The sequence below is a fragment of the Triturus cristatus genome, chromosome 6, assembly GCF_964204655.1.
Source record: "Triturus cristatus chromosome 6, aTriCri1.1, whole genome shotgun sequence".
NCBI classification, from domain to species: Eukaryota; Metazoa; Chordata; class Amphibia; order Caudata; family Salamandridae; genus Triturus; species Triturus cristatus.
Window position 1 is genome coordinate 450,393,021 of NC_140589.1, and position 26,859 is coordinate 450,419,879.

General features: G+C 44.6%; 1 protein-coding gene across 14 annotated transcripts in view; it reads right to left on the reverse strand.

Annotated features, from left to right (window-relative positions):
• DST (dystonin) overlaps positions 1 to 26,859 on the reverse strand; it is a 1,436,897-nt gene that overhangs the window by 939,744 nt on the left and 470,294 nt on the right. For 12 of the 14 annotated variants that reach the window (XM_085610884.1, XM_085610882.1, XM_085610879.1 and 9 more), the window contains exon 1: positions 14,853 to 15,973. The exons of the other annotated variants lie outside the window; for them this stretch is intronic. In XM_085610884.1, the coding sequence (XP_085467010.1) occupies positions 14,853 to 15,644 (792 nt within the window). In that variant the 5' untranslated portion in view covers positions 15,645 to 15,973. Of the gene's footprint in view, positions 1 to 14,852; positions 15,974 to 26,859 lie in introns of those variants that run through there. 14 annotated transcript variants of the gene reach the window in all.

Consider the following 26,859-nt stretch of genomic DNA (forward strand, 5'->3'; position numbering starts at 1 on the left):
ACCGTCCGTGTCACGTGCACTGGAGGGTGGGAGGAGTCAAGTCCGCATCGTCACCAATGCTGTTCCGAGTGGTCTGAGTTAGAGCAGTGGTGAGCCATCTTAGGAGGGTTAGATACACCCGTGTGGGCTATGTTGGTGTTTGAGTTGCAGACAGCCTGATAAATCTTCCTGAATTGCCACGGATTATTAGAACCACTAGGCAAGAAACATGGTGACCGTAGGAGATGAGCATAGCTTGTACTAAACCTAGTAGCCAGGAAAGCTGCCACTCCACACGGTTTTAGTCAAGGGGATAATCAGCCCGAATAAAAATATTATTTGGATTATCCTACTTGTTTTAAATCACACACTTCAATGTATCTACACTTCACGGGCCACACCCCCCCACTTCATAATACGGCAAGGAACAGAGGATCTCCGACAAAGAGCCCCTTTATGGGAGCCCGTTGGGTATTGCAGCGCCGACCCGACGAGGAGCAGGTCCAAATGATGAAGCATGACACCTAGCTTGCTGGGTGTGTGAGGACCCTAGTTCCGACAGAGCGGGATCCCTCTTGATCCTTCTACCCGAAACAGCGCCATACTGCCATATCATACTCCATGGTAGTGGTGGGTGTACCGTCTGTTTATTTTCTAGGCATCACCGTGTTGAGGAACAGCAAATCCTTTTTTGAATATAATTGTATAGAGCATCTTTGCTGGACCTCGGTAAAAAGCCCCTTAGTCCCTCCTCTTTGCTGAACCTCATCTCAACATAAACAGCTGAATTTCATTACAAGACTGGAGCTACCATTATGCATACTCTTTTATTGCCACTTCAATCAGCAGCACCTTTAAAGAACTTCAGCAAACAAAAACAATCCAGAATTAGAACTTCACTCTTCATCAAAGTCACTATAAGAGAACACTCTTCCTCTTTTAAATGCCGCTTCTGATCAGATAAGTTCCTTTAATTTATCTGTACTGTACTTTAAGAAGAGAGCTTTGTTTGTTCATAAAGAGCTTTAGTGAAAGTTTGTGAGATGAGTTAATGTAAGAAGGGCTTCTAATTTATGGAAGCTGACAACTGTTCTGTGGAAGCATGAATAAAATGAATTTAGATGAGACAGTTTGTTTTCTACACTTTCTTGTTGGTTTAATATTTTAGTAGCGTATATTTATATTGCTCAACATCTGACTTTTTTTTTTCGTATCGGCAGTCGGCGAATTGGGACCATTTTTAGCTGTGTTTATTTTTTCTTACCAGTTGAGGTCTGTTGCATGCTGCAGTGCTTGGGCGAATGTGAGGGCCATTCCTGAGTAAGACATTCAGCACATTTTCGGTCATCCAGCTGGGGCCTAGCTCGTGCGGCAGAGAGGCTGAACTGCACGAGATAGGTGCTTGCTTAGTTTGAAATCAAATAAATAGAGAGATGGATTCAGGCATTAGGAACCACTTGTGGAAAGGAAAATGTGAAATGCCCAGAGATTGGTTCCTGTGATCTCGCGAGATCACTGGCGCCATCTTGGATTGGGCTAACTTCTATAGAAATAGATAGAAATTGGGGTGAGGCATCAGGGAGAGCTCGGTGTCTCTGAATTGGTTGTTGTAGCAGCTGACTGGAGATTAAAGAAAGAAATAGAAAAAAAGTTTAAATAGTTTATTCTTCAAGAGAATATAGGAGTTTTAAATGTGTTTGGTAAGATTAGATTAGAAGAGAGTTATTTGTGCAATTTTTTAAGGAAATGTCCACAGAAGGAAATAGTAGTGAGTTGATCATGGTGGAGAGAAAGGTGAGTGAAGCGAGCTTAAAAATGCTAATACAAAGTGAGGGTACAACCTCTATGAGAGAGGTGGTGAAACTGGTTTTAGACAGGAAAAGGAAGGAGTGTGCCTCAGGTGAGGAATTTTGATCCTTATTGGAGGAAGAAGAGAGTAGGAAAGATGGTAAGAAGGGAAAGAAGCTTTGGAAGACCAAGCATATCAAGAAGAGAAGTAAAGATGGATTAAACTCCATAAGAAAGGTAGGTGTCCAAAGCGGCACGCAGAGCAAAGGTGTCCTTAGCAACACACAAGATATATCACAGGAAGAGATGAAAAAAGATTTGGATGACAATGTCATGCAAGGAGTGGGTCAAATGTATGATGAATAAGTTTGAGATGCAAATCAAGATCATGATTTGAACGACGACTTTAAGGTTGATGCATTCACTTCGGTAAATGCTGTAATAAAATACCCATTGGGAGAAGAAATGGTCAGCCCATACAACACTCCAAGGAGTGCAGATTGGTGGCTGTTGGATCACATGAGTAAATTCATAAAGCAGTGGATTAGAAAGCAGTCTTGGAGAGAGAGGAGAGAAAAATTTTAAAAGCAGAATGCTCAAGGCTCCAGATTGAGGATAAGGTTTGAAATTCTCCCATTCTTGATCCAGATATCATTTCCTATCTGTTTAAGATGAGTAGAGACTCACGAAAGGGCCTGGAAAGATCACTGAAGCAATGGCTGGATCATTTACTAGATGTTTTGGGGCCACTGGCAAAGATTATGGAGATGGCAGAAGAGGCGGATATAATTGGCGAACAGATGGGTGTAGAATTATTGCGAGGTTGGATTGAAAGGGCTGTGGTATTTTTTACGAAATACAAATTGTGGACTTTTGGCAGAATGAAGGAAATTGGTGTTGATGAAAATAAATCCTAAGTTAGGAGATATGGCTAATAAGGAGGTCAGCACAAATGCTAAAGGCTTAATCTTTGGAGATAGCATGGTTAAAAGTTTAGGAAAACATGTAGCCACATTCACGTGGGTAGACAAGGCACAGAATAACATGTGAAATGTTTTTGGAGGTGTTTTTGGAAGGGCCAGCAGACGAGGACCTTATGCTGGTTGAGGATTTCAAAGGTCCTAATATAATTACATCAACAGAGGGTCTGGAAGAGGCTTCTAGGGTTCAATGGGATTCTTCCCCTAGTGGAGATGGTCTGCGAGATCAAGAAATGTTCGGGGAAGAGGACAGGCAACCTCTGGTACCCGCGGTGAGTACGGATATTTCTTTTGTTTTTTCCCAAAAAAGAGTAGAAAGACGGTTGGGAGATGATGTAAAAGAATGGGAATGTATAACAAATGATCCATGTATCATGAGTACGAATCAAGGTTTCAAAATAGAATTTGTGGAAGTACCAAGTAAGGTAAAGGAGCCAAAAGAAATACGTTTAAATCAGGAGCAAATTAAAATAGTAGATTTAGAGATAAGTACGCAGATGGAAAAAGGAGCAAATTGTATGGTAGGAACTCACTTAAAGGGATTTGTAAGTACGTTTTTTTGGTGGAAAAGATTGACAAAGAATGGAGACAGGTTATAAATCTGAGAATTTTAAACAAATATGTAATTTACAGGCATTTCAAGATGGAGGGAATCCATCTACTAAGGGATATACTTCAATGTCAAGACTGGTTGGTGAAATTAGACCTGAAGGATGCCTATTTCACAGCCCCAATGGAGGTAAACAGAGATTCCTTCAGTTCACATGTCTTCCTTTTGGTCTTTCATCAGCACCTTGGTGCTTTACAAAGGTGATGAGTGCTGTAGTTCCATTTTTGAGAGAAAGAGGTCACAGATTGATTGTTTATCTCAACGACATTCTTTTCATTGCGCAGGATGTAGAAGAGCTAGTATATCAACTGAAGGATATGATTCAGCTTTTGAAAGGTTTGGAATTTATCATAAACAAGGAGAAATCCATTATGACTCCATCCTAAAGTATGGATTTCTTAGGATGCAGGATAGACACAATTGGGGAGTTGTTGTTGTTACCACAGACGAAAATAAAAATGATAAAGAAGGAGGTTTTTCGTGTTGTAAAGAAAGACAGTTTGACTCTGAAAGATTTGGCAAGAAAATTAGGATTGTTTTCATCATCGACCCAGGCCCTTTGCATTATTGACCTTTGCAAATGGTAAAGTCAGAGGCATTGAGGCAAGGCTTATGGTATGGAGACAAAGTTGTTTAAAATCAGGAAGCAAATCCCAGCTGGATTGGTGGATGCACAATCTGGAGGCTTGGAATGGAAAAGAAATTTGTGGTTGTATACCAGTCTTTGTACTGGAGGTGGATGCAAGTTTGAATGGTTGGGGTGATTGTTTGGGAGAGCAGGAGACAGGTGGAGCATGCTCAGGTGAAGAGAAGAGTTATCATATAAATTGTTTGGAATTAACAGCATGTTTATATGCCCTGAGGAGTTTCAGAAACATTTTACAGGGTCAGGCGGTTTTGATGAAGATGGACAATGTGTCGGCGGTGTCTTACATAAACTTCTTAAGAGGTTGCAGGTTCAAAAATCTATCGGAAATAGCGAAGGAGCTTTGTTTATTCTGTCTGGAACACAAGATAAGCTTCAGGGCGTAATATCATCCAGGGGTAATACATTTGGAGGCAGATTGGCATTCAAGACGTGAAGGATTTCAGCGACTGGAAGCTAGGTCAGAGGGTTTTCAAGAGGATAGATCAGATTTTGGGCCCTTTGGATGCGGATCTGTTTACAACAAGACTGAATTTTCAGATACGCAAATATTACAGTTGGCTACCAGACTCAGATGCATCAGCAATAGATGCATTTCAACAGAAATGGATAGATGTAAAGGGTATGCATTCCCTTCGTTTACAATGATTCAGAGGGTTCTTCCTAAGGTGAGGAAGGATATATGTCAGTTAGTACTGGTCATTCCTTTTTGGGTGTCTCAGTCATGGTTACCAGCTGTTCTGGAATTGGCTTGCGAGATTCCATTGTTGATCATGGCAGAGGATGGTCTACTGATGAACGAAGGAGAGGAACATCCTTTGGTGTTGAGCAGAGTGTTGAACCTTCTTGTTTGGAAGGTGTCAGGGGATCTGGAGTATTAGAAGGCCTTTCGAGAGGGGCTACTGAATTGCTCGAGGACTCATGGGCAAGACGTAAATACAAATGTATATGGAAGATCTAGGTAAATTGGTGCTTGGGACGGAGTGTGGATCCCATTGAGGCTTCTGTGGTAGAAGTGGTAAATTTCTAAGTGGAACTTTTTGAAAAGGGATTGAGCGACAGGACACTAAACTGTTATAGATTTGTGGTTTCCACGGCGCATGTTTTGGTTGGAGGTAAATCAGCTGGTGTAACCTTTTGGTTTGTAGGATTATTAAAAGCATGAGATTAAAGAGACCTCGAGGTCAAGGTATGAATTTTTGTGGGATGTGAATGTGATTTTGAAACTATTTCTATCTGAGACAATGAACAAATATTTGAGTACTAAAAACCTTTCAATTAAAATGGCGGCACTTTTGTGTTTGGTGTCTTGCCAGCGAGTGTCGAATGTTAAATGTCTAGAGGTCAATAACAGGTTGTTTAGTGCATAAGGAGTATTTTTTTATATTTGGAAAAAGACTAAGACTATGTCTACGTCAATTTTTTATCCAAAGTTTGATGGAAGTCCAAAGTTATGTGTGGTTAATTGTTTGAGAGAATATGAGTCTAGAGCAGAGGTTTTCGAACTGTGGGGCGCGCCCCCCTGGGGGGGCGTGGATGGGTTCCCAGGGGGGCGCGAATACCTCTGCAGATGCATGTAAATGAAGAAGGCCTGGAAGTGTGGCGATCTTTATTTGCCGCATTTCCAGGCTGTCTTCATTTATTCCAGAGTACAGTGAGGGCAGGGGTCAGTAAATGGGCTGGCAGGATCAAGGAGGTTGCCTAAAAAGAAATCTGGTGAGCGTGAGGCACAGAGCACGCAGCGCACGCCACTTATCAAGTCATCCCCGATGGCTCTGAGGAGCACAGATTTTATCGCAGGCGTGTGTGGTGGTTCAGTCAAAGGCATCTGCCCTGGTAACACTGTAATGCATACCATTGTATGCATTGTATTTCCAGTTGAGGACCATATAGCAGTGACAGGTCTTGCAAGCTGTTGGGAAAGAATGTTGAGCTATGTCAGTCAAGCTATGAATACAGAAATGAATACAGAAGCCCCTCGATACAGGGTTCATGCACCACTCAAACAGCAAAACAGCTCAAATGGGGATTATCACTGGCGTCATTTGTATACAGAGAGGAGCCATGTGCAAGCGGGCGCTGCTGCCTGGGAGTTTCTGTCAGGTGTTCGCATTTCATACACACGAGAACCCATGTAAGTAAGTGTTTTGTGTTTTCACAGTAAAGGTCTGGCATTTGAAAAAGTTAAAACTATTGGCATCATAAATTGTAATGTTTGTTATTTACTTTTTGAGTCTGTAGTGGAGTGATTGTTTAAGGAACAAAGTGCACGTGATTCTATATTATTAGAATTAGTTGGGGCGTTAAGGAGTTGGGGGTGGAGGGCTATGATGACAGGAAGAGGAGGAAGGTGGACAGAGGTTTAGGTGGAAAAAGATGAGGTGTGAGGTAGAATAGTAAGATGAATTGAACATGCTTTGGATGGAAAAGGCAAATAAAAAATTGCAAGAGGTTATGGAAATCTAAAATGGTAGACGGTCGGTAGGTATGTCAGATGTACACTAGGAGAGCAACAAGGGAATAAATGAGCGAATGTGGGGAAAATGCAGATAGATTTCCATGAAGCATACTCCTGTACATGTGTGTTTCTCATAAGGAACAACTACAAGAATTCATCTTTAATAGTTTACTGGCCTTAATGGCCCCACATTGTTAGTTTCAATGTCCCCATGTTGTTAGTTTGTTTGTTAACCCCTTCAGTGCCCATGACGAGCTGGACTCGTCATGGGCTGCGGTGGCGCTGTGCCCATGACGAGTCCAGCTCGTCATGAACTCCGCCCGCTAATAAAAAGCGCGGCACTGGGCGGGGAAAGGGGCGGGCATGCAAGGGGTTAAAGTTGCAGACGTCAAAAGATGTTGTTTTCGTTTCCTTGTGGTTCTGTTTCAGTGGGGACACTTTGCTAATTTTTTATTATGTTCAGGGAATCGAGTGTTTCATGTGTCTGATATTGTGCACTAAGGGAATTGATACATTTTCTCATAAACACATATGGTGGACATATTTGGGACTCACTGTGGACAGCATTAATTGCATGTGGCGGCTAATTAGGTCTTTAATCTTTGAGTATTAGAATTTTTTTCTGAATGGTATACCTAGGAGTGCCATTGTTTTGTTAGAGTACCAGAACCTACTGAGGCACAAGTATGGTAAATATGGTTTATTTAGCTCTGTGATTGATTGTTTGCGGGGGGGGTGCCTGCCCCTTAACATAGCCATGTCCCTCCTGCTCCCTCAATCTATACATAACGTTTTGGAGGGGGGCCGACCTCAAAGCATTTTGCTTAAGGGGGGGGGGGGGCTCAGAGCTAAAAAGTTTGAAGCCCTCTGGTCTAGAGTGTTATAAAATAGAAGGGTTAGTGAACATAAATTATTAATATCGTATGTGAAGCCATTTAAGGCGGTAAGTAATGGACCAATTTCTAGATGGACCAGGCAGGGGTGAGTATGGAACGGTATAAAGCCCATTCGGTAAGAGGTGCTATGGCAAGTAAAGCCTTTTGTTCTAGAGGCAAGTTACAAAATATTATGAAAGCAGCTGATTGGTCAAATGTGGGAACATTATTGTAGACCAATAGAGCACATGTCTGAGGCGGTGTTGAAGGGCTTTCACCACGCATAATGGTAGCCTCCGGTCTATTAATGAAATGGCGATTCTCAGATTAACTGCATAGAGAATCGGGATTTTATTAAAGACACAGAGGCTAACATTCTCCCTCCTGCCTCATCCATTAGGAATAGAAAAAAATTGTTTTTTTTGTTTTTTTAAATGAATCAAGTAAGGTTTGAAATTGTAGACATCATTATAAATAAGATTTTTTGGGAGGACAAGTTGTTAGTATATATGTTATTTTTCTTACAAATGTGCAGTCTTAAGAAGTTGGAAAATTTTAAGTTTCGGATTGAAGGAAGAAGTTTGTTTTCTTCACAGTTTTGCATTTAAAAGAGGAAGAGTGTTCTGCTACAGTGACTTTTATGAAGAGTGAAGTTCTAATTCTGAGTTGTTTTTGTTAGCTGAAGTTCTTTAAAGGTGCAGCTGATTGAAGTGGCAACAAAAAAGTATGCATAATGTTAGCCGTCATGTCTTTAATGAAATCCTGATTCTCTATGCATATTAATCTGAGAATCGCCATTCTCGATTGTTTTGCATGGCATAACCATTTATTCTCCTGAGATTGTGTACTATTACACCCTGAGAATAATCATACGATCTTCTCTTGTTAGGCCAGATATAAACCAGATGTATAGAGGTATTTAGAAATAGACAAGCATTATAAGATGTGGTTTTGAAAATATTGTCGGACTGTTCTGGTGTGCTTCGGAGATATATACATATTCCTCTATGGCACGCTCAATTTAGAGATCCAGCATTTTCTTGTTTACAGTATACTTGCTTTGCTTTTGATATGTGTGTAATATACTCCTTACATCAAGTATTAATCGTGTGTGTTAAAATGAAATGTAAAACACACAGAAGGTGTTGGGAGGAATGCTTAAATCGACTAAAATAGTGGTTCATAACCTGTGATCCACGGACCCCTGGAGGTCCGCGAAGTCTACTAAGGAGGTCCGCAACTGCTCAAAGAATGTTAAATACTATTAACAGATTAATAAAGTGTATATAAATAAAGAAACAAATTTACAATTGAAAATTGTAAGATTTTCTGTAAAAATTGAAGAATTTCAAATTTGAGGATAAAAAATAAGTTATTATCCACAGATTGATTCATAGGAGCAGTGCAAATGCATCAAACAGCATATAGTGGCGATCACGAGTGGCTTCAATTGGATTTAGTAGAACTCCAACCTTCTTATTAAATTTTAATTTAGAGTGTGTATATTTGTTTGCAAAGAAAATAAAATATTGAATAATTTATGTATTTGTTTTATGACTGCTTATTTGTGTATTTTTTGTGCATTGTTTTGTGGTTTAAATCATTGCAAATACTAAGGCTGAGGTGCCTGGCTTCCCATAATGACTCAGTGGGGGTCCCTGGGTTCAAGTAAAGATTTATTTGGGGTCCACAGAAGTTAAAAGGTTAAGAACCACTGGTATAAAATACTGCCGATTGCACTGGGTAGCATTCAATCCATTGTTTTCATCCACTGTGCCACTATAGACAGAGGCCAGCCTTGTGCAAACAGACCTGTCCAACCATATTTATCATGGGAACAGTCCATCTCGATCTGCCCGGTAAAGATCTAGGGCAAAAAAACGGTGCCTAGCATCTCCTGATAACTTAGCCACCAGCTCCAGTCAATCACTATATTCTATGCATACCCTGGTGACTTTAATTCAATTGGGTTCAGGGATTGAACCGGCATTTTCTGTGTTACATGCACGGTGCAGGTATCAGGAGGTGCGTTTGAACCTCTGCCACCTGCCTATACCTGATACAAGGCACAGAGACAGTGGCCTCCTTCTCCCAAGTGTCCACTTCTCTCTCGGCCTCCTCTCTGCAAATCAGCTCCAGAATCCTCCGGTATGTTTCTCACCTTCCCACCATCAGCTCCAATCCCACATAGGCTCTTATGACTTGTTCCCTACAGCTAATCTTGGATGTGTCTGTAAAAAGAAAAAGCTACAAAATAAAAATACCATCAGCAGATCGACAGGGAGATGAAATTATAAAGGGAAAAGGTTTCTATGGGGCAAGTCAAATAGGAAAATCAATGTTAACATTTTTAGGCAGTGGGTGTCTGTCTTTCGAGATGGAACACATTACACTGTAAGACATAGGTAGAGGACATTCTCCTAGCGGGTAATGCACTGTTTTAGGTTTGAATCAGAGCACTACTGAGAAGAAAGACCACCTGCGTTTTTAGGTCTAGTGTAGAGGCAGCTTTAGCCGCCTTGCCAGTGTCATGTAAACAAAAAAAATTTAAAATGAAAGATACACAGGCCAGCCACCGACATCCCTTGGTTTGTTCAACTGTTATTCACAGTTTGCTTCCACCCACCAAAGCATGGTACTTTTGGTTTTCCACTCCAACCACTGGCTCCCTTGAACTGTGACAGCAATAGCCTGATCACATGTGCACATCCACCTAAAAAAGTGCCTTTCACTGCCAGGGTTAGTGGGCCAGTTCTTTTCTTTGCCTTTGCTATTTTTCCCACTCTTGATCATCTTTTGACATCTTTGTCTGTTTAAACTATGTCTTTAAGTTCCAATAATTCAAAGCCGGTGCTACATTTTTCATGTGCCAATACGACCCGGAATTTCCTGTGATGTGCATTAAACTAAAAAGGGTTTCTACACCTGTAATAAGAACATATGCAGGGTAGGTGGCACCCTTACGGCATTATGCAAATTAAATTCAATAGATATTTACATATTTTTCTTTTTCCATTGTGTTACTGTGATGCAAGCATATGAACGCCACATTTGTGCTGCGACATGTTTTTTCTTCTTTTCATACTTGTGGCATATGCTTCAAATAAATATTACCCACTGTATCAGCTCGCCAAGACCAGGCCTAAAGTTTGCACACTGCTTGTTTCTTTCAAGACCCGTCTCTGTACTTTTTCTGTCAAGTAAAGGAATCCTGGCCGCTTATTTCTGACCTTCAGAGACAACCGTCTGAAGGCAAAGGGAGGCGGCGGAGTGTGAGAGGTTGAGGGCAGGCAGGAAGCTGGCGATGGAAGAAAGAACCCCCCTGGTTCCACCTCGCTGCGTTGTCCGGTTTCTGAAGGAGCGTTGTAACTCAAACTAACTGTTGAGGAGGACAGACCCCAGCTGGTGCTACAGCTCGAGAGGTGCTAAGATCTGCCCTTCAATAACAGGCGTGTGTAATAGCGCTGGCGGCCCGGCGCTGTCCTTTCAAATGTGCGCGTTTCGGTAGTTTGCGCTGCATGCACTGTCGGTCATGGTCCAGTGAAGTTCTAATACTGAATCCAGAGGAACTGGCCAGTGGCCCGAACGGATACTGGGAACCAAAAGGCCACATTACACGACAGTGAATAATAAAAGAGAGCGCAGTGTGTCTCGGCGGGATAGTGTCACAGAGCGGGCCGGGCTCTTGTTAAATCAAAGGTAGCTTCCATCAGCGAAAGCATCTTTTGCAAAGACTGGCATGAGATTGGCTTATGCTTTCCATTTACTGTCCAATGGGTAACGATTACGTCATCGAAGGCCAGTAGAAAGATGGGCATAAAATGCGGGGCAACTGCAGCTAACAGGCTAAATAATGACACACTGGCACCGGAGCATGAGGCACGCGTGTCATGTGTGGAGCAGGCCTGCACTGCTTGTGCATAGAGGGCACTGAGTGCAGGGCTTAGAACTTGTGGGCTTCAGACGTTCACTCAAGGTCAAGTGTGTGCTGCACACATGAAGAGTGTCTTGGACGCAAAACGTTACTCCCCCACCCCTGGGAATAAGGGGCCCCTTGACTTGCTGGCACAGGACTCGTAGCCCTTTTTCAGTGCCGCTGTTCCCTCCTTTTTTGGTACAGCTCGCTGTGGCAATAGCTAATTGCTTCTAGTTTGCAGACAGAGGGGTCTGTTGTGAATAATGCTGTGTTTATGCTGTTGTGTATACTTTTATTTTCAATCGTTATTTGCGTTGCAAATGCTGCATAGAAAATGATTTAAAAAGTCAAACTTAGCCCCTTTGGTTAGTGCTTTTTCCTGGATAAAAATATAAATGCACACATGTCCTCGCTTGCAGAATAAGTCCATGTTTATGGAGGCTAATGATGTATGCGGGGACCGGTGCCAGGACGCGCGCACGGCCCGCCAAGCTCGCTCCTTTTTCCAGTCATCTTAAACAAGGCTCGGACTATTCTGTTTTGTCTGGTACCGCGGCCCCCGGCTTCAGACGTGAAGGTCATCTTGGCTGTCGGATTCTTCACGTGCACTGCTGCCCAGAGCAGCTGAAGGTGGGAGGGGGGTTCACGTGCACTGCTGCCCAGAGCAGCTCAAGGTGGGAGAGGGGTTCACGTGCACTGCTTCCCAGAGCAGCTCAAGGTGGGAGGGGGGTTCACGTGCACTGCTTCCCAGAGCAGCTCAAGGTGGGAGAGGGGTTCACGTGCACTGAGGCCCAGAGCAGCTCAAAGTGGGAGAGGGGTTCGCGTGCACTGCGGCCCAGAGCAGCTCAAGGTGGGAGAGGGGTTCACGTGCACTACTGCCCAGAGCAGCTCAAGGTGGGAGGGGGTTTCACGTGCACTGAGGCCCAGAGCAGCTCAAGGCGGGAGGGGGGGGGGGGGTTCACGTGCACTGCTGCCCAGAGCAGCTCGAGGGGGGGGTTCACGTGCACTTCTGCCCAGAGCAGCTCGAGGGGGGGGGGGGGGAACGTGCACTGCTGCCCAGAGCAGCTCAAGGTGGGAGGGGGGTTCACGTGCACTGCTGCCCAGAGCAGCTCAAGGTGGGAGGGGGGGGGTTCACGTGCACTGCTGCCCAGAGCAGCTCAAGGTGGGAGGTGGGGTTCACGTGCACTGCCGCCAAGAGCAGCTCAAGGTGGGAAGGAGGGTGACGTGAGCTAAGACCCACAGCACCTCACGGGCGAGTGTTTTGTGTTTTTACGTGCACTGCGGCCCAGAGCAGCTCATGTGTGGGTGTTTGGTTTTTCATGTGCACTAACCAGAGCAGCTGACAGGCGGGTGTTTTTCACGAGCACTGTAGTCCAGGGCACTTCACAGGCGGGTCTTTTTCACGTGCACTGCTGACCAGAGCACCTCATAGCGGATCTTTTTCACGTGCACTGCTGCCCTGAGCAATTCACAGGTGGGTCTTTTTCACGTGCACTGAGGCCCAGAGCAGCGGACGGGCGGGTGACGTCAGCTCGCTCCTATCGCATCCTCAGCTGACTTCGAAACACCTGCAGCTTTCAGAGAACCGCGCCGAGCCCCTGACCTCTGGACTGCTCGCCTACTTCCCACACTGCACTGCTTTTGTCCTCAACCTCCCCACCCCTCCGATGATTCATTCTACGACCTCTGGAAAGTGCTTCACCTCCCGAAGTGAGTGGCTGGTAAAGCAATGCAGGCAAACAATGGTAATCTAGGTAGCAAGCAGTCGCACTACAGAAATTGAAGAAAAGATCTGATATTTTTGATCTACGGAGTAGCGCAGGGCTTTAAGCGAGCCGGGTCTCACCGGTGCTGAGCACGGGCAGTTTTTTAAAGGGGGCCTCGAAATGGGTCTCTATCGGGCTCTGTTTTGTGCTCTGGAACAGGCGCTCTTGTTTTTTCCCCCGACTGCAGTGACAGCACGCACCTCGGGTGCGTGTGCTTCACGCTGCTCACTTCTCACCAGTGGAGAAATCACGGCATGACATCATGCCAGGTGAGCGTGTAGGGGAAGGGAAATTCTTTTAAGAGACTAATTTTCTCTCTGGATTTCCCTTCTCTTTTTGAAACTCAGGAGCAGCAACATAGTAGTGGTGTCACAAGAGCTTTAAGTGAAAGCTTTTTCGGTATTATATACAAGCCATAGTTGCTGCTTATTTATCTTATGCAACTAACAAACATTAACAAAGCCAATTTGCCTGCCTCGTTGTAGGTATGAAGTTACTTATTGATCATATATCTGGATGCAATGACAGAAACAGCAAAATACAACTCGGGCGGCACACTATGATAAGCACTGATTTTTAGCTTATTTGTTTTTAGGTCTCGCCTGACCCAGCGCATGCGTTGGTCTGGCGAGACTTATTGAGAGGGCTCCAAAAAGTGCTACCAGGCAAGCCTAGAGCTACAGTGCATGTGCGCGGGCGTGCGCGCCGCGCTTTACCGTGATTACTTTCAGTTTCGCGGCCGCTTGGCATAGCCAATATGTCTCGCTTTTGGGACCTTATAAGTACTTAGTTATGCAACTGTTGCATGGCTAAACACTTATAAGGTCCCAAAGGCGAGACCTATTGGCTATGCCAATGCTTGTTAAGCCATGCCCTTAACTATATAGGCCATACCCCTTTGAGAGACCCCCCAGTCTTCTCATCCCACTTAAAGCCCTGGAGTAGCGTAGGATCAGATCTGACCAGGCGCGCAACACCCATTGGACTCAAAGGGCTTCAGCCCCCCCCCCCCCCATCGTGTGTGGCAGCCCAAAAAGAGACAGCTTCCCAGGCACACACACAGCTGCACCCGAGCACTTCACAGGTCTTTAAAAGACCATTTGCATGTTAATGAGGCCTTGCTGTTGTTTCCCCCCTTCTAAGAGCCCCTGCAGCTCCACTCTGCCTATTGCGTAAAGATTCAACCCGGCCCCCCGAAACCAGCTCCACTCTGCCTATTGCTTAAAGATTCAGCCCCCCCCAAAATTATTTCTTAGCCCCCCGAAATTTGGCTCTAGTTGCGCCTCTGGATCTGACCACCCCCTGCAGCCCAGCAAAAGCCAACATAACAGCGCATCCTCGGCTCCTCTGCGAGGCCTGGGATACCTCCTTCAGGCGGGGAGCCCTGTGGCACTTTGAGAGGACTCCAAAGTGACCTCCGTGGAAGGGAGGCCACCTCCGCAGGAGCTCTCAGGTGTAAACATTACTCGTCACTCACAGCCTCGTTTTGTGTGTGATCCCTAACCCTAACCATGATGAGATGGAGTGTCCAGCGCACACACAGCACAGGCATTCTGGGCTGACAACAGTGAATACTCACTCAGAGCCCAACACCAACTTACTCAGGGCCCAACGTAGGCCAATTACTACAAAGCATGGCAAAGATATGTTAGAATCACAAAAAATGTTGGTGTGTAACACCGGTCAGTATACTGTCTGAATAGAATTTCCAAGAAAAGCAAAAATTTCATTTTCAGCATACCACACTCTTGTCAAAAGAGGCCTTCTTACAGATCTCTTTTAGAGGAAAAAGAAAAAAAGTAGTGGCATTTTAAGCAGAAATTATGCAACTTACCTCTTTTTGCTTGGACGGAAGGCCGGATGCCCCCTCGAAGCATGGCAGATGTAAAGCAGTTGCGTAAGAATGTGATCGCTTTCTTCCCGAGGCACGGTTTGGTGCTGCCGGATATGTACAATGAGGTGGTTTTTCGCAGCTTCCTATGTCCCATGGCTTCCCAGTATCAAGTGGTCTGCATGGTGTTGCCTCTATCCCTGTCCCATAAGATGATGCCTTTTCCAGAGCATCGCAGGCAGAGGGCATGCTGAATGCCCGTCTCACGCAGAAACAATCTTCTCTGTCTTGGAATGTGGCATCGCTCTTGCTAATCGAGCTGACATATTTCTTAGTCTGTGCCTGAGATCTTTGGGATACAGAACACCTCCCATCCTGTCGTTCTTTGTCGGGCTCCTCATCTCCGGGCTCACCAAGGTTCTGGTGATCCAAGGTGCACCGCTCTGTCCGGTCAGCATCAATGCTGGACCTTCTGTGCAAAGCATCTTCCACGATATTGGTTGAGGAGGCGCTGGCACTCACCGAGACACTTGGATTCTCCACTGAAATACTCTGGGTGTCTGAGCGATCTCCTGGGACTTGCATAACAAGGGTCCTTCTCCAAAGCTCAGATTCACTGTGAACTCCATGGTCTCTGCTCTGTCTTTCCACCTCCCCAGCAAATGCCTTCTTTCTCTTCTTCTTTCTAAAAAACTTTCTGTTTGGCGAGTGTTTAGTGGGGCTCAAGGGAGCCCTGGAGGGATCCAAGGGATGTTCTTCCTTGTGCTCTCGGACACATCCGCAGACGTTCCCCATTCGGCTCGCACTCGCCTGCGAATGGACCAGGGTCTTAGGACAGACTCAGCTCTTGTGGGGGAAACCTCTCAGCATGACACTTTTTCCAGGGCTCTCTCCAGCTGCTTCAGCACACTGCCATGTTGCCTGTGAGAAATGTGCTCACTGTAAATGCCATGGCATGCTGCCCGCGCCAGGCCTGGCTTTCATTAGGCACCGGCTTCTCTCTGTCCACCAGCCCTCTTGGGCAAACACACCGTGTCACTGCCTCTGTGCTAAAGTGTAAGGCCCTCCAGATGAGCTGTCACAGTTGTGACACAGCAGTCCTGGTGTCAAACATTCTATTTCCTGTTTCATTTGGCAGGCCAGTGAGATAATATGTAGCAACCTTTGAGACTATCCGCTGGCCGAGCACGTCCAAGGCGAGCAGCAGAAAGCACAACAATGGGGCACAGTCCGAGGAGACGGCCGCAGCTTCGTGATTGAGAGACATTGTGTAAAGTCCACGGCTCAAACTATCTAATATGTATTCAATCCGAGCTTTTAGCATTGGCTTTTTCTGCACACAGAGACCCTTTGTAGATACATTTGAAAAGCTATAAATACCACTCCGTTGGTGGTGACCTTGCTGTGAATACAGACGGGGGCACGGGGGCATAAAACACTGGAAGAGACACGCACTCAGCAACTGTGCTCTGAGCATCACCGGCGCCGCACATATTCATCCGGTGGAAAATAATTCAGTCTTTTTTTACGTTTTTAGCAAGCAGACGGTAATTGTTGTGTATGCTTCCCAAACTACATAAACACGACCAGGATGATCTGGTAGTTCATCTTTTAAAGTAGTCAGTTTCTGCCTCACTGTCTTTTTGTGATGTCACACTGACAGAGATGCATTTCTTCAACATAAGCAACGTCTATGCTATCGCAGTCTGGTAACAGCACACGCATTGGAATGTTAGTTCCATTGGAGTCTTTGGAATGGGGTCATTAATGAAGCATTATTGCACGCTCTCTGCCCAGAGCGTCAAGAATGGTTAACAGCCTTTCCTGAGGATATTACCTGCCGAGTATTGCCCACCCGGCAGTGGCGCATTGCTTCACATTCCCCCTGGACTTCTAATGAAGGTAAACAGCAGCAGTTCATGCCAGCACCAAGCATTCTTGTCTGCTCAGGCGACCTGAGCCTTCCGTACATGGTGCTAAAGTCGATCCATTTCACCCAGAGCAGGTTGGCATACATTAAATCCAGTGCATTAAAATAATCTGTCCACACATGTCCCGAAATCTTCAGTGTGCCTAGCTGCAGGAGGCACGCTGAATATTTTCACCTTTTCATTCCACTTAGGCAAGCTGCTTGTAGCATAATACCTAGTTAGGAAAGAATCGCCATCTTAGCCTGCCCTGCACCAGGTGGGTAAAGTGGCATCTGTGAACAGGATCTCCGCTGATACAGCACAATAAAATGAAAAAGTATTGGAGTATGAACATATTCTATTTATGTGCCACAAATATATTTGTTTCTAATGGCGAGACTATACCTTGATTGATGGATGTTGGCCACATTTGGCACAAGATAAGACCAGCCAGAGTGAAGATTCAAGACCAACTACTGTAGTAACATAATATTGTAAAGTTGGTTTGTGCTGGACAACTGTAAAAATTACAAAACTAAAAAATGCAGTGCCCACTGCAGGTGTATATTTCTGCCTGCATAGGGGGCAGAGCTCCACTGAATGGAAGACCAGCAGTATGGAAACTGGTGTTTCACCCGCCCATCCAAGGCGGCCAGGGATCCCCCAGCACATGGGCGCAGTGTATGGCGCAGAAGCCTACAGAGGATTACTTGGATGATCTCTGGGACCCCATCATCCTCGGGGTGCACATTGACAGTAAAACACTTTAAACTCCATTGGCGTGCCTTGTGGGGGATCACATCTGTAATGCAGCGCCGGTGCAGAGGCACAGTGTTCCCTCATTTGCATTTGGTCATGCCTCCACGAGCAACAGCCACAAGGGATCAAGCTGCCACAACTATGTGCAATCAACATTACAGAAGGGGCTGCACAAGCGTCTGTAGTACCACCGGTACCCAGGGTTGCAAAAGACGGACGCAAAAGCCCACTGCTGCCCAGGGCACCGTCTGTAGCATGGTCACTGATCTACAACCGACCTGATTCAGTGGTCAATTTCTTGTGTTAAAGAGTCATAATTTCAGCCCGGCTCACCCTTCCAAGGCATTCTGCTTAGCTGGCAGAGGCTGGCATATTACGCTGAGTCATGAATACAACAGTCAAATGAATCAATTGACGTGGGAACAAATTCCAAAAGCCAAGCTCAATTACCACTTAACAAGAGATTATAATCCAATAAAACTGTGAGTGATTAATATGTTTCATTGGAAGCCATACACAGGATTTGTGATACATGAAAACAGTACTCACGAGTACCACTGTGGCTGCATCCGTTTCTGCCTATTCATGTCATTACTATTGTGATTAGGTTGCTGCACATTGCTGAGATTTGTACTGTGTGCACTCTCCCACCGAATACAACCTAGCATGGCAATGAATACTAAAATCCAGACAGACAAGGCGATGCACTGTGCACCTTTCCTCCCATAACATCATTCTCCCCTGGCAGGTCAAGATCCTGAAATCCTAAAGCTGAAGACACATGTCTGCCCTATGCACACCTTCACACATTATAAACGCGCCTTAATGTAAGCCAAAGCCCTGGTGGAGCCAGCATCATAAAGGCTTCTCTGCAAAAGTCACATAGGGAGGCAATGGTTGCTGAAAAGGATGTGTTCAAGCACAGGGGGTGCCCCAAGAAATTGGACTATAAGTGGGGGCGGTGGAACAAATACAGAGGCGATATATGTTTGTCTCCTTGAGCTGAATTACGACGTGAAATACACCTACTGTTGGATGTACCTTGAAATGACGAGGCGATACAGCCCTCAGCCAAGTAACTACCTCTCTGGCAGTGAGTCCCCACATGAGATGTACGTTGGCTATTCTCCCCTGTCCCTCCATGCTGGATGTTCACTGCTCAGAAGAGAAGCTGTCACTGTGGCTTATCTTTGGGATGTGTATGGTGCCTACAGACTGATTTATGTATTGCAACATGTGACGTAATATTGCGGATCCGATTATTGTCTTATCATTGCCTTGTACCTTATTTTTCTTGACCTAATACAATTGTTTACAAAAAAAAAGTCACATAGGGAACCTAGGATCAGATCATGCACTCTAGTAGCCACCCAGGCCACCATAAACTTGGCAAGTGCCAAGATGGGCCGCCAGTATACCGAGGGGCACTCCTCCTCAAACCCTGCCACATTTGGTCTCTCAGAATCCAAAGCACCGAGAGAAATGAAGGGAGTACACTGCCAGTCCTAGCTCTAGCTCCCACAGTCTCCATGTTCAGCCTTTGGGCCTCACAGGTAAATGCATCAAGCAGGGGGAGGTAGCTGACTGTCATCTGAGGTCTACACTGCCAGAGGAGGAGGAGACATGGAGGAGGAGGAGACATTTACCCGAGTGCCTTGGGATTCTCCTATCTTGGCATCTGTCTAACAGAAAAATATCAACTGCGTTTCTTTGACAGGCCCAAGCATTGTCACCAGGCACTCACACACACGTGCAAGCATGCACACACAGACACACACACATCTCTCTCTTGCTTAATTTTCCTTTTTTATCTTTATAAAAACTAGAATAGCAACTGTTCAAAAAGGGTGCCCAGATAAAGAAAACACTTCAGGACCATGTTACAGATTAGAAAAGATACGAAAAGCAAATAACAGCACGAGTCTGTAAACCTGCCAGCATGATAAACATAATGGTCAAAAGCAAAGCGACTCACCCCCTCAATGATGACTTCAATATTTATTAGCAATATGCCTACTTTAGGGTTTGTATGTCTATAACTGGGAGGATCGCATGGATTCTCCATGTGTTTTCTCGAAAAGGAGGACAAAAAAGACTGACTACTCGTCTTCCTAAAAGACCACCCAACACCACACACCAATATTTAAAAGTATCTCTTGTTTTGTAGAACAACACGTTTTCATCTGTTTGTTCTCATCACCCAAACGCAAAACCAAAACTACTTTTCAGACAGGCCCTGCAGCACTGGAAAAGGACACGTCTGCAAACCCATTATTCTGCTTTCAGTGGACATTCAACAACACTGTATATCCAAGAATAGCACCAAACACCATCAGCCAAATCTCAACCACAAATAATGAAAATAGCACATACTAGGTGCAAACTCTCACCATCATGTGCACGACATTGTACCAAAGTCATATAATTGGTCAATTGCTTTCAAATGAATCACATGCACAGCATCATATCAGGAGGCACTGGCTGGGTTACAAAGTTTGCATGAAAAGCACTGGACTGTGGCTGAGCAAAAGACAATTGATCTCCCCAACAATGATCCTCCCAAAAGTGGAGAGGAAAAGGAAAGTCCGTCAGCACAGTCACCCACGCAAATAAAACTCTGCGAAGATCTCCTTACATCACATCATGCACACATTTTCATACCAGCTCACATAAGGGTATTTAAATCTTAAAACCGTTCAAACCCTCTGCAAACCACACTCAACCAAACTCACCTAAACAACAGCCACTATCAAATGATGGTTGCTCCATATCAACCGATGGAGTTCCCAGATGAGCACAAAAGGGCCTCCAGATAGAGAATGCACTGAAGTGCCATTACAATAGTGGCTGGTGCTATGCCAAGTGTCAACAATTCTATTTTCTCATCAGGCCTCAAGCTTACAAGGATTATCAAATCAAATACACGTGTGCTCTGCTCCTTGCTTAATCCGCTACTTCTTCACTAGAGGATCCTATTTTGCCAATTCAATGATTTCATGATGGTATTTTAGTGCGTGCAGTATTGGTGCGCTTGCTACATATGGGCGTTCACAACCCAGGGCTCGATGTATGAAAGACCCTTGAAATAGCAAAAGTAGCAAACCCTGGGATTTACAAAATCACAGGATTTACTATGCATAGGATTTTTCTGATGTGTCAGAAAGGTATTTCAACCTTACAAATACAGTTCTACAATCCTATCTGAATTGCATACGGAGGGGCTCATGAAAGGAGCATTCCCTCCTAATAGCAAGTCCGAAAAGGATGTATGAATTCTTTCCAACCACAATTGCAGTTGCAAACCATTGAACAGTTACCAGCCCACAAATTGGTGCGATAAATGACTTTGAGAAACATGGCAGTTCAGGGTAGGACTGCATACTCCACCCCATGTCCTCCTTTCATGTCAATTTTTTAAAATCAGCAACATCTGTCCCTCTAAGCAACTCAAGCTAGACCTCACGGGCACGGCTGAAATCCGTCTAAACTGGCCTCAGATTGTTGGTGTTACTGTTAAGAGGGTCTGGCCAAGCAATTTGGGTTGGACAGTCTCTAATGGAGTGTGGCTACGTTTTGCTTATGGTTGGTCTTTTGGAGTGACAGAGTACAAAAAGCAATAGACTGGAATGCAGCTCTAGCAATCACCATTTTTGCAAGCATTCCACCCATCAACTTTGTGCTCAGTGCAACACCGTGAGTGCGATGGGTCTGACCAGATGTGGGTGTTGTGCTCTCTGTGCCATAGGACACAAGCTATGATTCAATGGCAAGGCCGCAGTAGGCTGAAACTGGTATGGGGTAGCTTATCCTCCAGTTCAGAGGGGATCTGGCCTATCTGACCTGATAGTTTGGGAAGAACTGTTCCTACTGGAACAAGAATAAGGCTGATTTGCATATGACTGACCTCTGAAGTGAAATACTAGGTGAAAAATGATGGAATGGAATGGGGTGCCAAGGGATTGCACGGGCTAAGATATTTTCAAACATTTCACCCATCATCTTTGTCTTTTCCTCTAATTAGTATATCAGTCACATCAAAAAATGAAGAGCAGTTCGCAAACCAGTTGGTCTGCAATTTGTGCATCCTGGTTTGTGTACTACTCTTAGCACTTCAGGCCTCTAATCACAGATATAGCCAGAAGAAACGCTAAAAGCAATTTTTTACTTAGGTTAGCAAGAGATCCAAGGGTACTTGGTTCCAGATGATACATTATCCATCACAACCTAGTTCATTTTTAAACTTTGCATAAAGAGATCTATAGCTCATTTTGTTAAATTTACAATACTACCCAGTAGTTGGTTCTATGCACCTGAAGTACGAGGGTCTGGGTGCAGCCCTGAAGTAAGAGTCAATGCACTGGGGAATATATTAGTCACATTCTGTCATAATGCTCTCTTTGGTGACTTGGTTTAGGATATAAGAGACAAGTGGGGGGAAAAGGCATAGTTATTCATTTCTATAACCTACTGCACTGATGATGGCCCAGGTGAAATAAAGGGACAATTTTTATCATTTCAGAATAATGTGAAACATAAAAAAAAAAAATCAAATATTTGTAGAAATGGTATACTGTAGTCCATAACAGAGGAAGATGTTTCACGAATGTTTAAAATTTGAAGAAAGGCAAGTCTTGGGATATCCATCTACATTTTATATGCTAATCAACATACTATGGAGTCTCGCACTATCTGATTTACGTATTTTCATTTTTCAATAAAGTGTCCTTGTGGAAACAAACCTAAGCAAGCAAACATATATTTGATCCTTAACGTTAGTAAAAAAAAAAAAAAAGTACGATTTTTCAGGCTACTGGTCTGCCTCTTTTATTTTAGGCCTTGTCGAATTATCAAGACAGAGTAAGGCACACTTTTCAGATATTGTGACCATGACCATGTGGTAACGTAAGTCGGTGTTATCTCACTTCATTATGACTAGTTCAAACTCACTTTATAATTAAATAACAGCGCAGACTATTCGAGTTTGCTACTATTGGGTACCACGTTTTAGCGCTCAGCCAACTCACGTAGCGGATAAGTCGAAGTAAGACGATAATTCTAACAGGGTACCTTCAGCCGCACCCCATACACACCTGTTGACCTCCCGAGGTCAGTTCTGTTCTCCTCATCTGCACCAGATGTGCAAGGTATCTGAGGAAGGGAGAGCAGGTCTGTAGGAGTATAAGTCAATACAATGAGGACTTTGTACCTATTCATGAGCCCCACCCCTTCCTTTCTTCCTGGGAGGAATAAAAACACGAACTATAAAGGTGGGCAGAGTAGCTAGTGACAGCATTCAAGACGTGGAACCAAATATGTTCCTGTGTATGGCTTCACCGAAGTCTGCATCTGCTCAGGTGGGGGCATCGGAGGGGTGGTGCTTTTAGAAAGCATGGTAACTGTCCTGCAGCATGCATCCGGAGGATTTTTTTAGCGGGGTGGGGGATTATATAGCGCGAACTCGACCCGAAAGTATCAGAGCGCTTTACATGAGCACCAGTTTACACAAGGACGCATACATTTTGTGAGGCAAGGGGAGATTAAGTGATTTGCCCAACATCTGAGGATATTTAGCGTCCCCAGCTTCGAGGTCGACCGCTCTAGCCCTTCTAGCCGGAGAGCGGAGAGTCACAAATGGAGCCTTGGCACCTACTGAGCATGCATCAGTACTAACTGGGAGGATGCCTCTAGTGTGGTGCCACAGAACTATGCAATGGAAGTCTCTAAAACCTTCTTCCATGTTTGAGGCCAATATATGGAACAAGGAGCCTTTCGGAACATTCAAAAGCATTTGGCAGATGTAAATAGAAGCTAACAGCAGTGCTATGTTCAGAAAATATTAATGGTCTTTTCAGCATCTAAGGAGGGTCGGTCATATAATGCTCATGAGTTTGTTTAAACTGAAATCCTGGCATCCACGGACTATAGGGCAAATAAATCATTTTGACTAATACCATCAGCTGCATCAGGATCTTTATTGTTCCTGAACAAATAAGGGAATATCTGACAAGAAACAAAAGTAGGAGATAATCCATTTGGGATGTAGACATCAGCAGCAAAGCTTCCCTCGCTGGGGACATGCCGGAGACAGAAGCTTTGCCTCTGTGTGGACCTTCATTTTGCAAGAAACAGATATTTTTTAATAAGAAATTGCAGATAGAGTGGAAGTTCTTGCTATGAAATCCTATCTCATGAACTAACATGTGAATGCCACAGCAGAAGCAACTACCAAGGCAGAATTTTATTTTGCATTGGAAAAGCAAGTCTTGCCTTCATAACAGAATTAACCACTTACCTACTGAGACATTTCCCACCCCACTACTAAGCCCTTTTGTTGATGTTTGAGGCACTTTGCACTTAAGCCTTCATAACTTTTCCCCACCAAAGGTATCTGGGCCAAATTTGCGTTTTCCCCACATTGTAAAGATTCTAAAGGGACCCAAGGTTTGTAGATTCCCCAAGAGCGAACTGAAAAAATTGTCAAAATATAGCAAAATGTTGTGATTTAATTTAAAAAATGTGCTGTGTAAGAAAGAGCATATTTTTTCCAAATATTTCCTATCACCCTGCATTCCCATACTTCTCACGATAAAAGTGGTACCTGAGATGTGTGGCTGCGAGTCACAGTGATTGAAAAAAACACAATTCCAGGATGATACCACACCTATGATGAACCTTTCACATAGATGGGTATTCTATGGGCCAGATGTATGACCGTTTTTAGCAGTCGCAAATGGGAAATCAGCCCGTTTGCGACCACTAAAAAGGGTTGTAGCATGTACCAAACCTATTTTGTGAGTCGGTAACCTGTTATCGACTCGCAAAATAGATTTGCGAGTGGCTATTTGGAAGGAGCGGCCCCTCCTAATAGCGAGTCGCAGGGGGGTGTAAGATTGTTTTTAGACCACAAATGCGGTTGCAAAACAATTGCATTTACCACCAATTTCAAATTGATGGTAAGCCAGTCGCAAACAGAAAAGGGTCTCCAGGGAACCCCTTCCCCTTTGTGATTGGCAGCGAAAATTTCTTTTAAGAGCAGGCTGTGGAAATGAAACGTTTCATCTTTCTTTTTTAAAAACATCCCGTTTTCCTTTAAGGAAAATGGGCTGCATTTAAAAAAGAAACTACTTTATTGAAAAAGCAGTCACAGACATATTTGTCTGCTAACTCCAGCATGCCACCATCCCTGTGAGTGCTGGCCCTTCCCAATGGGTTGCAAAATGCGACCTGCCTCATGGATATTAATAAGGCATGTCCTTTTGCAGCCCATCTGGGAATCACAGTGTCTCAGACACAGTTGTACATCAGTATTTGTGACTAGCAATTTGCATCTCGCAAAATAAATGCAAATTGCAAGTCGCAAACACTGAGGGTCATATATCTGACCCCAGATCCCTTAGTGGTACATTTAGGCAGCACAAGTGGGGCACCCTTTTAAATGTTGTTGGGCTTGTCCCTCTCTGCAGGGTCCTCCTCAAACTTTCTGTCTTCACTCCTCCTGTTTTTTGCTGAAACTTGTTTTTGTTGATCGTAGGACTCTGCGTGCTTTTCAACTACTTACCAATGATAAAGTGCACGTGCTCTCTCTTTCAAACATGGTAAAATTGGCATACACCCAAAAGGCATATTTAATGTACTTGTAAGTCCCTAGTAAAATAGTACTAGATGTACCCAGGGTCTGTAAATTAAATGCTACTTATTGTGCCACTCACTTAAGTAGCCTTCTTAAACATGCCTCAGACCTGCCATTGAAGCCTGTATGCAGTTTAAAATCGCCATTCTGACTGGGCAAAAAGAACCTTTTGCCTGGCCTAAGGCTTCCTTTTTAATACATATAAGTCACTCCTAGGGCAGGCCGTAAACAAGCCCATACGGCAGGGTGCAATTTGTTAAAAAAGTTGGACATGTGTTTTTAAGTTTCGCATGTCCTAGTAGTGAAAAACTCTTAAATTCGTTTTTCACAACTGCAAGGTCAACCTCTCCCATAGGTTTACCTTGGATTATCTTATTACATTTAATAAGGATAGCTTTTGATTGGGAGTAAACATGCATATCGAGTTTGGTCTCTAAAGAATTGTAATTTTTACAAAAAATTGCATTTTCCTGTCCTAACATTTGCTGCCTGCAGCCTGTGCTCTGAGTCACATGACTGGCTATAGATGGCAGTTGGCCTTTGTGTATTTCTCCTAGACAGTAATACAAAGGGAGACTAAGTGTTGGCAGGATGGGCCATCCTGTCAGGATGGTAGAGACTGAGCGGTTCTCTGCCCCACTTATTTCAAAGGGGCTGCCTCAGCACACTCCCAAAGAACTTGACACCAGTTTATCGTCACCCTATACCCCTTGGAGCCTGGGCAGGGAAGAAAGGAAATTCCACAACCAGATGCAGGGGAATTCTAGATGTTTCTCCCACTTCAAAGGCTAGCACAAGGTATAAATATTGGACCCTCAGACCAGCTATTCAGTTCACGCCTGGACCTGTGGGCAACCCCCAGAAGGACTGCCATGTACTTCAGAGGACTGTCCTGCTGCTTGAGGACAGCCTCCCTTGTATATTTGAAGACTGCCCTCCTGCTACTGGAGGACTACTCTGCTGCCTGAAGCTTGCCTTCTACCCTCACAGGAAAGCCCTTCTGCTGGAGGCATGCTTTGCTGCTTGATTCAATGACTACAAGAGTGACTCCAAGGGTCAGGTTGCTGATCTCTTGTTCTGAGCTACAGAGACACTAGCTCCAGACTCCTCACTGCAACTACACAACTGACTTGCTGCAAATGGACCAGCACATGGGCCTGTTGGCCTCAGCGGGAATGAGTTCCTGATCTCCAAGAGGTGCCTCCCTATGTCCTGCACCCTTTTCTTGCCTTAGTGGAGCTCCTCCTGAGAAGAAAAGGAGAAATCCTGAAGTTTTGGCCTCTTCGCTACCACGAACGGGCACGTTCGCTCTGAGATCTTGCAGATCATGATGACCGCCAACGTGAAGCTCTAGTGACCACCAGCAAAGACCACTAACACAAGATTTGTATTTCGCTCTACAGCAAAGACAGCCCATGGAGACCGCCAATGCAAAGCACTGGCAACGTCCATCCGCAACGCTTGACAGGATGATCGCGCTACAGCGATGACCCTCCGAGGTTCCCTTCATGCTCCTCACAGCCTTCTCCACCTCGAACTTTACTCTTCGCTCTAGACTTTGGCAAGGTAACTAACTGAACTTGTGACTTTCCCCCAGTATAGCATAACCAGATGAGTGTGAATGTCGCTTGGTGCTTTTAGGCGCTTTTCTTACCTAAATCTTTGAAATGTATATCTACGGTTCTACCAATTGGATTTCTGTTGTTTTAGA